We start from the raw sequence: 15,773 nt of genomic DNA, 5'->3' as shown, positions 1-15,773 counted from the left end.
TCTTTTTGTCTTTGTCTTTTTTGTCTTTTTGTTTTTGTCTTTTTTGTCTTTTTTGTCTTTTTGTCTTTTTGTCTTTTTTGTCTTTTTTGTCTTTTTTTGTCTTGTTTTGTTGTCTTTTTGTCTTTTTGTCTTTGTCTTTTTTGTCTTTTTTGTCTTTTTTGTCTTTTTTGTCTTTTTGTCTTTTTTGTCTTTTTTGTCTTTTTTGTCTTTTTTGTCTTTTTGTCTTTTTTGTCTTTTTTGTCTTTTTGTCTTTTTTGTCTTTTTTGTCTTTTTTGTCTTTTTTGTCTTTTTTGTCTTTTTTGTCTTTTTTGTCTTTTTGTCTTTTTTGTCTTTTTTGTCTTTTTTGTCTTTTTTGTCTTTTTTGTCTTTTTTGTCTTTTGTCTTTTTGTCTTTTTGTCTTTTTTGTCTTTTGTTTTTTGTCTTTTTTGTCTTTTTTGTCTTTTTGTCTTTTTGTCTTTTTTGTCTTTTGTTTTTTTGTCTTTTTGTCTTTTTTGTCTTTTTTGTCTTTTTTGTCTTTTTGTCTTTTGTCTTTTTGTCTTTTTTGTCTTTTTGTCTTGTCTTTTTTGTCTTTTTGTCTTTTTGTCTTTTTGTCTTTTGTCTTTTTGTCTTTTTTTGTCTTTTTGTCTTTTGTCTTTTTTGTCTTTTTTGTCTTTTTTGTCTTTTTTGTCTTTTTTGTCTTTTTGTCTTTTTTGTCTTTTTTGTCTTTTTTGTCTTTTTTGTCTTTTTTGTCTTTTTTGTCTTTTTTGTCTTTTTGTCTTTTGTCTTGTCTTTTTGTCTTTTTGTCTTTTTTGTCTTTTTGTCTTTTTTGTCTTTTTTGTCTTTTTTGTCTTTTTTGTCTTTTTTGTCTTTTTTGTCTTTTTTGTCTTTGTTGTCTTTTTTGTCTTTTTTGTCTTTTTGTCTTTTGTCTTTTTTGTCTTTTTTGTCTTTTTTTTTGTCTTTTTGTCTTTTTGTCTTTTTTGTCTTTTTTGTCTTTTTGTCTTTTTTGTCTTTTTTGTCTTTTTTGTCTTTTTTGTCTTTTTGTCTTTTTTGTCTTTTTGTCTTTTTTGTCTTTTTTGTCTTTTTGTCTTTTTTGTCTTTTTGTCTTTTTTGTCTTTTTGTCTTTTTTGTCTTTTTTGTCTTTTTTGTCTTTTTTGTCTTTTTTGTCTTTTTGTCTTTTTTGTCTTTTTTGTCTTTTTTGTCTTTTTGTCTTTTTGTCTTTTTGTCTTTTTTGTCTTTTTTGTCTTTTTGTCTTTTTTGTCTGTGTGTTTTGTCTTTTTTTGTCTTTTTTGTCTTTTTTGTCTTTTTTGTCTTTTTTGTCTTTTTGTCTTTTGTCTTTTGTCTTTTTTGTAATGTTTTGTAATTTTTGTCTTTTGTATTAGTAATTTTTTTGTATTTTCGTAATTTTCGTAATTTTTGTAATTTTTGTAATTTTTGTAATTTTGTAATTTTTGTAATTTTGTATTTTTGTAATTTTTGTAATTTTTGTAATTTTGTAATTTTTGTAATTTTTGTAATTTTTGTAATTTGTAGTTTTTGTAATTTTTTGTAATTTTGTAATTTTTGTAATTTTTGTAATTTTTGTAATTTTTGTAATTTTTGTAATTTTGTAATTTTTGTAATTTTGTAATTTTTGTAATTTTTGTAATTTTGTAATTTTTGTAATTTTTGTAATTTTTGTAATTTTTGTAATTTTGTAATTTTTGTAATTTTTGTAATTTGTTGTAATTTTTGTAATTTTTGTAATTTTTGTAATTTTGTAATTTTTTGTAATTTTTGTAATTTTTGTAATTTTTGTAATTTTTGTAATTTTTGTAATTTTTGTAATTTTTGTAATTTTGTAATTTTTGTAATTTTGTAATTTTTGTAATTTTTGTAATTTTTGTAATTTTGTAATTTTTGTAATTTTTGTAATTTTTGTTGTAATTTTGTATTTTTGTAATTTTTGTAATTTTGTAATTTTTGTAATTTTTGTAATTTTGTAATTTTTGTAATTGTATTTGTAATTTTGTATTTTTGTAATTTTTGTAATTTTTGTAATTTTTGTAATTTTTGTAATTTGTAATTTTGTAATTTTTGTAATTTTTGTAATTTTGTAATTTTGTAATTTTTGTAATTTTGTAATTTTTGTAATTTTGTAATTTTGTGTAATTTTTGTAATTTTGTAATTTTTGTAATTTTTGTAATTTTTGTAATTTTGTAATTTTTTGTAATTTTGTAATTTTTGTAATTTTGTATTTTTGTAATTTTGTAATTTTTGTAATTTTGTAATTTTTGTAATTTTGTAATTTTTGTAATTTTGTAATTTTTGTAATTTTGTAATTTTGTAATTTTGTAATTTTTGTAATTTTTGTAATTTTTGTAATTTTGTAATTTTTGTAATTTTTGTAATTTTTGTAATTTTGTAATTTTTGTGTAATTTTTGTAATTTTGTTATTTTTGTAATTTTGTAATTTTTTAATTTTTGTAATTTTTGTAATTTTTGTATTTGTTATTTTTGTAATTTTTGTAATTTTTGTAATTTTTGTATTTTTGTAATTTTTGTAATTTGTAATTTTTGTAATTTTGTAATTTTTGTAATTTTTGTAATTTTTGTAATTTTTGTAATTTTTGTAATTTTGTATTTTTGTAATTTTTGTAATTTTTGTAATTTTTGTAATTTTGTAATTTGTGTAATTTTTGTATTTTTGTAATTTTGTAATTTTTGTAATTTTTGTAATTTTGTAATTTTTGTAATTTTTGTAATTTTGTAATTTTTGTAATTTTTGTAATTTTTGTAATTTTTTGTAATTTTTGTAATTTTTGTAATTTTTGTAATTTTGTAATTTTTGTAATTTTTGTAATTTTTGTAATTTTTGTATTTTTGTAATTTTTGTAATTTTTGTAATTTTGTAATTTTTGTAATTTTTGTAATTTTTGTATTTTTTGTAATTTTGTAATTTTGTATTTTGTAATTTTTGTAATTTTGTAATTTTTGTAATTTTTGTAATTTGTATTTGTGTAATTTTGTAATTTTTGTAATTTTTGTAATTTTTGTAATTTTTGTAATTTTTGTAATTTTGTAATTTTTGTAATTTTTGTAATTTTTGTAATTTTTGTAATTTTTGTAATTTTTGTAATTTTGTAATTTTTGTAATTTTTGTAATTTTTGTAATTTTTGTAATTTTTGTAATGTTTTGTAATTTTTGTAATTTTTGTAATTTTTGTAATTTTTGTAATTTTTGTAGTTTTTGTAATTTTTGTAATTTTTGTAATTTTTGTAATTTTTGTAATTTTTGTAATTTTTGTAATTTTTGTAATTTTTGTAATTTTTGTAATTTTTGTAATTTTGTTGTAATTTTTGTAATTTTTGTAATTTTTGTAATTTTTGTAATTTTTTGTAATTTTTGTAATTTTTGTAATTTTGTAATTTTTGTAATTTTTGTAATTTTTGTAATTTTTGTAATTTTTGTAATTTTTGTAATTTTTGTAATTTTATTTTGTTTTTTGTAATTTTTGTAATTTTTGTAATTTTTGTACTTTTTGTAATTTTTGTAATTTTTGTAATTTTTGTAATTTTTGTAATTTTTGTAATTTTTGTAATTTTTGTAATTTTTGTAATTTTTGTAATTTTGTAATTTTTGTAATTTTGTAATTTTTGTAATTTTTGTAATTTTTGTAATTTTTGTAAATTTTTGTAATTTTTGTAATTTTTGTAATTTTTGTAATTTTTGTAATTCTTGTAATTTTTGTAATTTTGTAATTTTTGTAATTTTTGTAATTTTTGTAATTTTGTAATTTTTGTAATTTTGATTTTGTAATTTTTGTAATTTTTGTAATTTTTGTAATTTTTGTAATTTTGTAATTTTTGTAATTTTTGTAATTTTTGTAATTTTTGTAATTTTTGTAATTTTTGTAATTTTTGTATTTTGTTTTTGTAATTTTTGTAAGTTTTGTAATTTTGTAATTTTTGTAATTTTTGTAATTTTTGTAATTTTTGTATTTTTGTAATTTTTGTACTTTGTCTTTTGTAATTTTTGTAATTTTTGTAATTTTTGTAATTTTTGTAATTTTTGTAATTTTGTAATTTTGTAATTTTTGTAATTTTTGTAATTTTGTAATTTTTGTAAATTTTGTAATTGTATTTGTAATTTTTGTAATTTTTGTAATTTTTGTAATTTTTGTAATTTTGTAATTTTTGTACTTTTGTAATTTTTGTAATTTTTGTAATTTTTGTAATTTTTGTAATTTTTGTAATTTTTGTAATTTTGTATTTGTACTTTTTGTAATTTTTGTAATTTATGTAATTTTTGTAATTTTTGTTATTTTGTTTTTTTTTTATTTTGTTAATTTTGTAATTTTGTAATTTTTGTATTTTTGCAACTTTTGTAATTTTGTGTAATTTTTGTAATTTTTGTAATTTTGTGTAATTTTGTAATTTTTGTATTTTTGTAATTTTTGTAATTTTTGTAATTTTTGTAATTTTTGTAATTTTTGTAATTTTTGTAATTTTGTAATTTTTGTAATTTTTGTAATTTTTGTAATTTTGTAATTTTTTGTAATTTTGTAATTTGTATTTTTGTAATTTTTGTAATTTTTGTAATTTTTGTAATTTTGTAATTTTTGTAATTTTTGTAATTTTTGTAATTTTGTAATTTTTGTAATTTTTGTAATTTTTGTGATTTTTTTAATTTTATAATTTATGTAATATTTGTAATTTTTGTAATTTTTGTAATTTTTGTAATTTTTGTAATTTTTGTAATTTTTGTAATTTTTGTAATTTTTGTAATTTTTGTAATTTTTGTAATTTTTGTAATTTTTGTAATTTTTGTAATTTTTGTAATTTTTGTAATTTTTGTAATTTTTGTAATTTTTGTAATTTTTGTAATTTTTGTAATTTTTGTAATTTTATAAATTTTGTTATTTTGTAATTTTCGCAATTTTGGTTTGGTTTTGGTTTTGCATTTATTTTTAGTTTCGTCAACTTCATTTACTCTATTTTTATAAAAAAAAATTTCTTTAATTTTGGTAACTTTTGTGATTTTTGTTATTTTTTATTTCGCGAACATTTTGTTATTTATTTTTTATTGTTGTTTCTTTGTCATTTGTTTATTGTCTTATTCGTTATTATTTTATCGATTAAATGTTTCAATGTTTTTTTCATTGTATTTTTTTTTTTAATTTTTTTAAAATTTGGATTTCTCTATACTTTTTTTTCAATTTTAGTAGTTTTTATTTATTTAATTTTTAAGTTTCATTTTTGTAATTCCTGTTATTTTTTGGATTTATTTCACTTGTTCTTTTTCATATTTTAGTTTAATTTCTGCTTTTTTTTTAATAAAAAACTACAAGATTGTTTTTCTACATCGCACATCGAATGAATTTCAGTGTGCAATGTGCTGGCCGATGAGGCACGCTGTCAAAAACCAAAACAATAACAAAAAATATTCGCGCGTGGCCATCGACCGCAGTTTTTTTTTTCTTTCCGCGTATTTCACAACATATTATCGTAACGTGAAGGTTTTTTCGCTTGTTTTCGGGATAAATCAGTCATAATTAGTTCATTTGCTGTTGAGATTCCCTGCAGGATTGATTTTCTTTGATCTTTGGAGCAAAAAGGACGTGGGGAAGTGTAAAATGTAAGTTGCAAATTCAGGTACAATAATCGCATCAATCTACACCAAATTTTGTCTTCGATTTTAAGGAAAATTTAGTCTCCGAATGTTGTCATAGTTGATTGAGAAGAAAGAATGGATGACCCATCCGGAAGTGGTGACTGGAGGACTATGGAACCGATGAAATTCCAAAGATCCAGAGGAGAGTCAACGAGTGAAAGAGGGCCGTCGGCGATTGTCGTAAGTGGTGGAGGTGGAGAAATTCGAGAACCGCAAATCGCACAGGCAACGCTATCAGCAAAGCCGCACCATATCAAACGGAAGATAACAGCCAAAAATCGTTCAACGATGTGCTGAGCGTTGGCATTATCTCACATGAGCTAAACAAAAAACTGCAGGCCAATCTTCCGGAGGATATGCGGATTTCCAAATTGCTCCGTCGGTTATGTCAGGAAACGGACGTTAAGGTGTGTCGCGATCTGTGCACCAAGCTCGGGGTAGTTATCATGGAACATGCAATACTTCGTACATTAGGAAATCTTTCGAGATACTGGCCGATGGAATCGTTTCGGTGCTTGAGAATGGACCTCGTGATAGTATGGAAGCTGCGGCCGCAGTTTTCGGAATGATGGGATTCGTGGCACGGACTGACTATAATGCGTACCATGCCTGGATAGTCAAGTACTACAAGCAATCGAAGAAGATGAAACGGGCCATGATGCTGGCGCTTCGAAAAACGGTCTCTCTGGATGTTCACGGGGATTTGAAGGATTCCGCACCGCGGATGATGGAACTACTCAAAGATTACCTGGAGGGTGCCGATATGGTCGATGTATTTTTGGCAATCACAAGCGTTATTATGGAAATGAGCACTCGATATCCGGATTGCTTTAAGCATTACTTTACGGATATTGTGGACATTGTTGTCGGATGGCACTTGGAAACGGATCAATTGTTGGAGGTTAAAAATCATTGTTCGCAGGTATGTTCTCTCGGATTAAAATTACCAAAAAAATTAAAATCAGATTTGATCAAAGTTTTTTTTATAAATTAACTTGATTTTCATTGTCATCCGTAGGTTCTGCAAACTTTCAAGGTATTCTGGAACGAAGACCTGGACTTCACCGTAGGCCTGCTGGGTCAATTTGTCGAAGACATAGCCGCCTGTTGCGAAGACTTGGAAAACCCCGAAAATCAACCGGACGCCAATGGTTGGGACGAGCAGTTTGTGGCTTCGGCTATTTCCTTCAGCTCCCTGCTGGATGCATACAATACGGTTATGAAATGTCTGTTCATCAGCCCCGAGGCGCTCATCCATGGCGCCGGGAAGGAACTAGTCGACAATAGCTTCCAGCAGATTGTGCGCGTAAGTGCCATGGTGGCCCGGAGAGCGTGCCTCGAGGAAGTTCTCCTACCGATCAATGAATGCCTAATCGTGCTGTTGATGTTGGACCCTTTGTCAACGACCGTTTCGAATGAAGAGATTTTTACGGTTATTCAAACGGAAATGCAACTTGTGGGAAACATGAACCAACGTCAGCTTAATAGCTTGATGCTCGTTTTGTTACGCTATGTGGAATATTATTCAACCAATCTGTCACCTGAATTTCTGGATCTTGTGTGGAAATCTAAAACACCTTTCACTGAACTGCGTTTCCGGCAGTGCAACGAAATTCAAGAAGGGTTACTTGCATTGTACCACAAGATTTTAGCCATCAAGAATGTGAATATTCTTCAACAAGCTTACAAATTCATACTTGACGATTTGACGGATGCCATGAATCAATTGGAGAGAAATGAAAACATCAGACAAGCCGAATATACAATCAACTTCAATCTACTGACTCTATCGACACTGGCCATGGCAAACAATTCCATCCTAGTGATGTGGACACTGCAACCTAGCATTCTCGTGGTACTATTGGACAATCTACGTCTCCTCGATTGTAAAGTTTGGGAAAAATTGAGGCAACTGCAGTATGCTGTTTTGCATGTAGCATATCAGCATTGTGTTCAGAATAACAACTTTCTAACGTCAAGTACATTGTTGCGTTCTAAGAACTATTCGTTGATGGGTTCGTTCAATCGCCTCGGTCTGGAAGATTCTTCGTCATCAAGCAGTCCAACAGCCAAGCACTTTCAAACAATTATCGAGTTTCTGGCGCAAATTTTCAACTCTGACATTCCATCGCAACATCAAGAGTTACTTCTGGACTGGAGCCGGGCCATATTCGGCCAAGCTGCGCAGTATTACGATGTGCTGCTCGAAAACGACAGCTATAGTGCCATTCTGAAAAGTATTTGCAGTCTTAGTGTTTGGGGATCCGAATCATTGGTGAAGAAATGTGGGGAATGTTTGCAGTGGGTTAGCTCCTATAAGGCTCTGCCAGTGGCCGCGTATCACGATATAGCCGAAGTATGCTGCGTTCATATGTGTGCTACCTGCAGTGAAATCCGGGAAACTTTCTCGAGCATTTTAGCCAAACTGCCGCTGCGCTTCTCACTAAAACAAGTAAGTATAGGACTCATTTTTCCGCCTAACTTGGTAATTTTTACTTAATATCTTCTTTCAGGTAAGTCAATTTTCCGGTAACAACAAAAACCGTAGCCAGCAAATCTACGAGCTGCAGAACTGGTACGTGAACGCTGAAAACACCGGTGACATACGGTCGCAGTACTTCCGTCAATTTTTCGACCGTATTGGCTTCAATCGGAACGCGGAATGTATCGACGATTTCCTGAAAGAGGTTTTCGTAAAGTCGTGGTTTGTGGACAAGGGTCGAAACGAATCGTACGGTGAGATGGCCATCAAAGATTTGCGCTGTCTCATACCGTGGATCCAGTGGGAAATGGCACACTACTGTGTGAACAGCAAACTGCGGACCCCGATCGGAAAACCAAAGGAAACGTTCCTCAAAATTGAATCGATCATCAAAGAAGAGGCCCGTGTTCTTGCGCTGAAAGAGCGATCCACCGTAAGAGATCTCAAGGCATCGATGGCCAATCAGCGTAATGCTCGCATTCTCTTAGGATTTTTGGAATCGTTGGAAAAATCCATTTACAACGCAGCCGAAGGAACGGCATTTGCATTACCTAATCCGGAAAAGCCGGCGAGGACGTTCTTCCGGGTTAATTTTTCGACCTGTGCCGCGTGGTTCAACAACATTCGGACGGCCGTAGATCTGGTCGCCCTCCACTGTATGGAACCGGAGATGGTGATCCGTTATTCGGAAGCTGTGCTCAAGGAGCTTGTCGTAGCCGATAAGTGCTCCGATCCGATATTCGAACATACCCTCATGTCCTTGGTCTGGGCCTTGTTGCGTAACTGGGAAAGCGATGCACTGTGTGGCGTGTACGTTTGGGCGAAGAAAATTACCGGCAGAAAATATGCTTGGATTAAAATGGCAGCAGAGGAAGCCGCTGGCCATCGGGAAACCTCCGTGGATGGATTCTTCGCTATTCTGGCTGATTCGGAATCGACCAATCTGGATCCGCACATTCGTGATTTCATCGTCGATCAAATAATTCTGAATTTGATCTTTACCGAGCGTTATTACGAGCTGTACGAATTTCTGATTGCAGAAGAACAAAGCGGCCGACAGCGGGCTACGATTCCACTGTTGACGTTCACATCGGATCAGGTATGATGGTCATTTTCATTAACAAATTTTGAAACCTTATCTGTAAACTGGCCTCCAACATTTTAAATTTGAATTTTAACGATTATCTAAGATTTAAAATCTCATTCAATTCTAAAATCTGAAATTTAAACAACAAAATCCAAAATCTACTTAAATGAAAAATCTAAAATCTAAACCAGGTATTAAGAAAAATAAAATGTAAAAATCTAATAAGCTAAGAACTTAAATCTAAAATGTCAAATTTAATGTCTTAGATCTGTACCTACTGAAAAACTAAAATCGAAAATTTAGAATATCAATTTGTACTATTGTTTACCTTGCAGATAAAATGTTGGATTGAGTATTACCAGCATCGGGACAGAAACGTGATCGAAATGTCCTCCTGGGACTTGGCCGATTTGGGCACCGACATCGGGAACAACTTTTCCAGTCACAAAATTATGAGCCAGGTGGAAAATTCGATTGCTTTCACACTGTTGGCGAATGATTCCGACGAAGAGAAGCAGAAGAAGCTCACCATTTGCCAGGAGATCATTCACAGCGAGCTGCAGGACTGTCTGCTGACCCGCTCGAAGGAGTTTTTGTTCCAGCTGACGATATCGAATCACATTGCACACATCGCCAGCACCGGTCAGTATACGATGGAAAATCTGAAATCGCTCCAGGTGGAGAAGTTTTATGGTTCATTGTCGATGATGAGAATTCTTTCCTGGTCGGAATTTATGGATGAGAATGCGTATGGAAAGCATCACAACGTGGAAATGCGCTTGGATTTGGTTTCAGTCGCGCGGAAGGAAAACAATTATGGACTGTGCAGACGAGAGCTGGGGATATTTTATAAAAACTCGGATCTGGCGGAAGCATTGGCCCATGTGTATCCGATGCAGTTGGAAGATATCGATGCAGTTCAGGCGCAGCTAATGAATTCCGATTTGGATCGTGCCATTTGGAGTGAAAGTCTCTCGAGGGCTGTTTATGAACAGTGCAAGTGGATATATTGCCAGCCGAATCGTAAACAGGAAGCCATCCAGTTTGCCTCTGTTGCTGTTCTTAGACTGGGAGAAAGACTAGAAGAGCTGGATGGGTTGGAAGGCAATGTCGGCGATTCTGGCTTGCAAGAAAGACAGACACGTTTTTTGCTAACGATTGCGGATTGGATTCAGAATGAGGATTCAAAGATTTTAACGACAAAATCTCCATTAACGTCGTTGATTGGAACCTTGCCGGATGTTAAACCCGCTCCTGATCCCAGGATGGTAACGATCTTTTCCTCTATGGATATTGATGTTGGAAAACTACTTCAGGCCGGTGTTCAGCGTTGTCCTACGCTGGCAAAGGCTTGGTGTCATTTCGGATCGTGGTGTTATCGTTGGGGCAAAAAGATGGTCGAATTCAATACTGAGGGTAACACTGTGCACAAAATCAACTTGGAAGAAATTCGTAAAATTTTACCGGGAACATCAGCGGATGATTTGCAGAAGATTGCCGTTATTTTGAACCAACATGAGGTAATTTCGGAAGACGACGAAATCGGACTCAACGAAACAAGTTCCACTGATTTGTTGGAGTCACTTCAGTCAACGGTGCCGGATCTGTGCAAATGCCCTCCGGAAAAGCTTCAGCAGATTGTTGAAATTTGGCGCCAGACGCACCGAACTGTTTACGGATACTACGAAGCGGCAGCGTCGTCCTACTTCAAGTTCCTGCAGCTGTCATCTTCGCTTGAAATGGAAAGCGAGTACGGAAATTCTTCCACCGTTACAGCTACGCTTCGTTTGTTGCGTTTAATCGTGAAACACGCTCTGGGATTGAAAGAAGTGCTCGAAGAAGGTCTTTCTACTACCCCAACTAATCCTTGGAGAGTCATTACACCACAACTTTTTTCTCGTCTCAATCATCATGAACCATATGTTAGAAAACGTGTATCAGAGCTTTTGTGTCGTGTTGCCAAAGACGCCCCCCATCTTATCATATTCCCAGCCGTCGTCGGCTCCGTACAGGAGCGCAAAATGGACATTGCGGACATCGCTATTGGTGATTTAATTGATGGCGACACACAACAGCAGAAATCTTTAGATGATTCTTCAGGTTTGGCAGTTTGCTTCAATGCTCTTCTGAGCATTCTTTCTCGCGATTCTCCAGAAACTGTAAAGCAGGTTCAAATATTGGTTCACGAACTTCGCCGCATTTCTCTGCTTTGGGACGAACTGTGGGTAATTTCACTTCAGCAAATTTATTCCGAATACAACAAACGCTTCTCAAGTTTTGAAAGTGAACTTCAGAAAATCCAAGAAAGTAATCAACTCGAACAGAAACGGACTCTTTTCATTGAGAAGCACAAATTGCTGCTGCGTCCTTTGATTTTTGTGCTGGAGCAGTTACACGAAATGACATCTCGCAATCCAGAAACCAACCACGAAAAACACTTCCAAGACAGATACTTAAAATACATCAGCGGTATGATAGACAAACTGAAAGAGCCGCTAGACTTCAAGAAACCCATGGATGGTTGGGCTCGTTTCAAAACTCTGTTCTTCCAACTTCAACAACGCAGTCAAAAACGTATTGCATTCTCCTTACGTCTCTCGGACATTAGCCCAATACTTGCGAAATTATCCAACACAGCCATCTCTATGCCAGGTATCGAGAGTAATCAGAATCAGCAAATTTTCATCCGTTCGGTTGACAACTTGGTGCAGATACTTCCCACCAAAACTAAACCCAAGAAGATGATGTTCTACGGAAGCAACGGGCGACGCTATAGCTATCTGTTCAAAGGTCTGGAGGACTTGCACCTGGATGAACGCATCATGCAATTCCTCTCCATAGCCAATCTAATGATGACCAAATCGATCGACTGTACTGGGAACGTGACGTACTACCGGGCTGAGCATTATTCGGTTATTCCGCTGGGACCACGTTCCGGCTTGATCAATTGGGTCGATAACACTGTTCCCATTTTTTCGCTTTACAAAAAGTGGCAACAGCGCGAAGCCCAACAGAAAAAGGACAAACCGGGAGTCGTTAGCAGACCTTCGGAGCTCTATTACCAGTAAGTATAAAAACTTTCATAATCTGAGAATTGTTTTTAAATGCTCTTTCCATCGCACAGGAAACTAACTCCTATTCTGCAAAAACACGGCATCAAAACGAACGACAATCGGAAAGATTGGCCGGTGCCGGCACTGAAACAGGTGCTGCACGAGCTACAAGCCGAAACTCCGCGAGATCTCCTGGCCAAGGAGTTGTGGTGTCACAGTACAACGGCCGCCTCCTGGCGTCAGGTCATTCGAACCTACTCGCTTTCGGTGGCCGTGATGAGTGTTATCGGGTACATCATCGGCCTTGGAGATCGGCATCTCGATAATGTGCTCATCAAGTTGGCCTCCGGTGAGATAGTGCATATCGATTACAATGTGTGCTTCGAAAAGGGTAAAACCCTGCGCGTTCCGGAAAAGGTACCCTTCCGGATGACGCCCAATCTCGAGGAGGCGCTCGGCATCACTGGAATAGAGGTAAGTAACGAATGATTTTTTTTAACAATCTGCATTTTTCAATCAGCATTCAGCATTGAAATCGATAGTGATGATTCTACGAAAATCGGACTTTTTGGACTTTTTTCATTCAAACTGCAATATCTCTGAAACTACGTTACATTTTTCATTGCAATTTTGCACAGTGATTGTTGAAATATAAAGCTAGCATGTCTGAAGTTTTCAAAAAGTTCTATCGATGAGATCAAAAGTTACGCGAGATGCAATATTTCAGGCATGAACCTAGAAATGCGATTTTTATAGAATTTTGGACGATTCATGAGAACAATATCGTTTCCTTCACCAATCAGACAAAAAATGTCTGGCAAAAGCAATGAAGAAAACAAAAAATGGAATAAATGATCCATTTGTGTTTTGAAATAAGAATCTCGCGATATTGTTTTGTTTTTTTTTGGTTGAAATAGATTTACTGGTTATTAAACAGAGAATATGATTTTCCTATGGAAACATTCGTCCAAAATTCTATAGAAATCACATTTCAAGATCCATGCCTGAAATATTGCACCTCGCGTAACTAACTTTTGATCGATCGATCATCGATAGAACTTTTTCGAAAACTTCAGACATGCTAGCTTTATATTTCAACAATCACTGTGCAAAATTTCAATAAAAAATGTAGCGTAGTTTCAGAGATATTGCAGTTTGAATGAGAAAAGTACAAAAAGTCCGATTTTCGTAGAATTACTGTTTCTCAGGCCACACAAACTCTAGAAAGATTAAATTTTTTGATATAATAGTGTGATAGTTGATCTATCTAACGCAAAAAATTTGATAAAAAAAAAATCATCTGAGTAAAAAGTTATGGAAGTTCAAAGTCGAAGTGACAGTGCGTGTGCTTCCAATTTCTATACAATTATGAACGGTACTGTATATGTAAACTAGAATCATCTAGTCTAGAATAATCATAGATATATTTCACGTACTCAGATACCCACCCATGTAAAATTTGGTTCCATTTGCTTGAATAGTTTTCGAGTTACAGTGTCGGAAAATAGAATATTACCACAGCTCAATCCAAAACAGAAAGTGACAAAACTTTGAGAAAAAAAAATCCATTTAAGTGCATCAAACCATTTACAAATTATAAATTCCATTCTTCGAAGAAATCAAAATCATCCGTAGTTAAAACAATTGTCCTTTATTTAAAAATGCGTTTTAAGCATACTGTTTTTTCACGGATGTGGACTTTTCGGGGCGATTAATTTGAAACGATTTAGCTGGGCAAAACGAACATTTATTACTTAACAGAACGAATAAAAGAGTACAGCGCGACGGTTCGGATCTAAATTAGAACGTTTTATTGCTTGCTTAGGTACACGGTACGACACAGGACAGACACAAAAGATGCGTGTGATCTGCTGGTCGTTTATTGCAAGTCTATCTTAGGTATCTATTGTACTGGATGGGAAGCTGTGCGCTATGGGATGCTGTAAAAGGCGCCAGATTTGGAAAGTTATTTTTGAGAGCGAGAGACCTTATTGCTAATTGGCTTGTAGTATGTATCAATGAAATTTGATTTAGATTAGGGTTTGCAATGACCGGGTTTTCGTGCGAACACATACGTACTGACTAAAATAACGCGACATAAAATAGGACCGCTTTAGAATTCATGGTAAAAAAAAAGGAAATTCATACCGTGATCGATTTGCAGCGTTAGTACTTGGTGGTATAACCCTTATTACGCATCACTTCTCGCACCCGGTTCGGCATCGACTCCACCAGCTTTTGGCACGTTCTCACCGGGATAGCGTACCACAGCGCCTGGATTCTCTCCCATAGCTGCTGCTTGTTTTTTGATTTTTCGGTGTACACCTTACGTTTAACTATTTCCTATAGGTTCTCTATGGGATTGAGATCAGGGAACTGTGCTGGCCACTCCATAACGTCTACCTTATTATTCTGGAACCACTTTTTAATCGTTTTAGCGGTATGTTTGGGGTCGTTGTCCTGCTGGAACTGCCACTTTAGGGGCATCTCCCACTCGACGTGTGGCAGCATTACTTCCCGAAGTATTTGGGCGTAGAGATGCTGGTCCATAATCCGGTCGATCCAGTACAAGGGACCCACCCCGTACCAAGAAAAGTACCCCCACACCATGATGCTACCTCCTCCATGTTTGAATGTTTTATTTGTATACTGGGGCATATACGCACAGCCGAGTGGGCGATGGACCCAACTCTTTCCGTCCGAGCCGATGAGGTTCACTTTGGTCTCATCCGACCACAGCACATTTCTCCATAGTTTCTCCTTTTACGGACCGACCCAATCGAAGTGGTCCTTCGCATGCTTCAGCCGCGCCTTCAAGTGCTTCGGCGTCAGCATCGGCACCTTCCGGGGACTTTTTCCTCCTAGTCCCTTCTCCACCAACCGTCGCTGAACCGTCCGGGAACTCACAGATAAGTTCAGCTCGTCTCTGATCTGCTTGGACGCTTTGAAAGGGTCCTTTTGCGAGGCCCGCTTGATTGCCGAATCGTCCTTCGGCGTCGTTTTGCGGGGTGGCCGGTCAGTTCCCGTTTGCCGGTGCTGTGAAGCGCGTTGAAAACGAAAGTTTTCGACTATCCTAAGTAGTCGACAATCTCGCGTTGGCTTTTGCCAGCCTTGTACAGATTCTGGATGATCGCTCGCTGGACCTCCGTGCAGTGCTGTGCCCGACCCATCGCTTTTTCGCTGAAAACAGAGTAGGAGGAAGGAAATCTTTATTTTTTGTTTGTTTTCATGATTTACATGATTAATTTTAGGAAAAAAAACTTATCAGGACACGAAAATAGACAATCAACACCGAAAACAACACCTTTTCTTCAAATCTAGAGCGCTGAAAATGCCGGAACAGCCAAACCGATGAGCTGGTCTTATTTTATGACGCGACTTTTTTCACCCTCTGACAGCTTTCTGGTCGAGTAGAACAAACGGGTTGCTTTGATTGCAACAAACGTGCAGAATACAAAGTTGCCATACTACCAATAAGTGCTTGCCGCTAGGTGTCGCATATTATTATATTTGAATTGGCA

General features: G+C 33.9%; 1 protein-coding gene across 1 annotated transcript in view; it reads left to right on the top strand.

Moving 5' to 3' along the window:
- The window catches only part of LOC129737638 (serine/threonine-protein kinase Smg1), a 69,713-nt gene that overhangs the window by 8,114 nt on the left and 45,826 nt on the right, over window positions 1-15,773 (top strand). Inside the window, 6 exon segments of the mRNA XM_055728799.1 lie at window positions 5,792-6,080; window positions 6,083-6,552; window positions 6,649-8,082; window positions 8,144-9,211; window positions 9,535-12,263; window positions 12,324-12,726. Of these exon segments, the coding sequence (XP_055584774.1) occupies window positions 5,792-6,080; window positions 6,083-6,552; window positions 6,649-8,082; window positions 8,144-9,211; window positions 9,535-12,263; window positions 12,324-12,726 (6,393 nt within the window).

This window comes from Uranotaenia lowii, chromosome 1 (genome assembly GCF_029784155.1).
Source record: "Uranotaenia lowii strain MFRU-FL chromosome 1, ASM2978415v1, whole genome shotgun sequence".
NCBI classification, from domain to species: domain Eukaryota; kingdom Metazoa; phylum Arthropoda; class Insecta; order Diptera; family Culicidae; genus Uranotaenia; species Uranotaenia lowii.
This window is presented reverse-complemented; position numbering and strand designations above follow the sequence as displayed.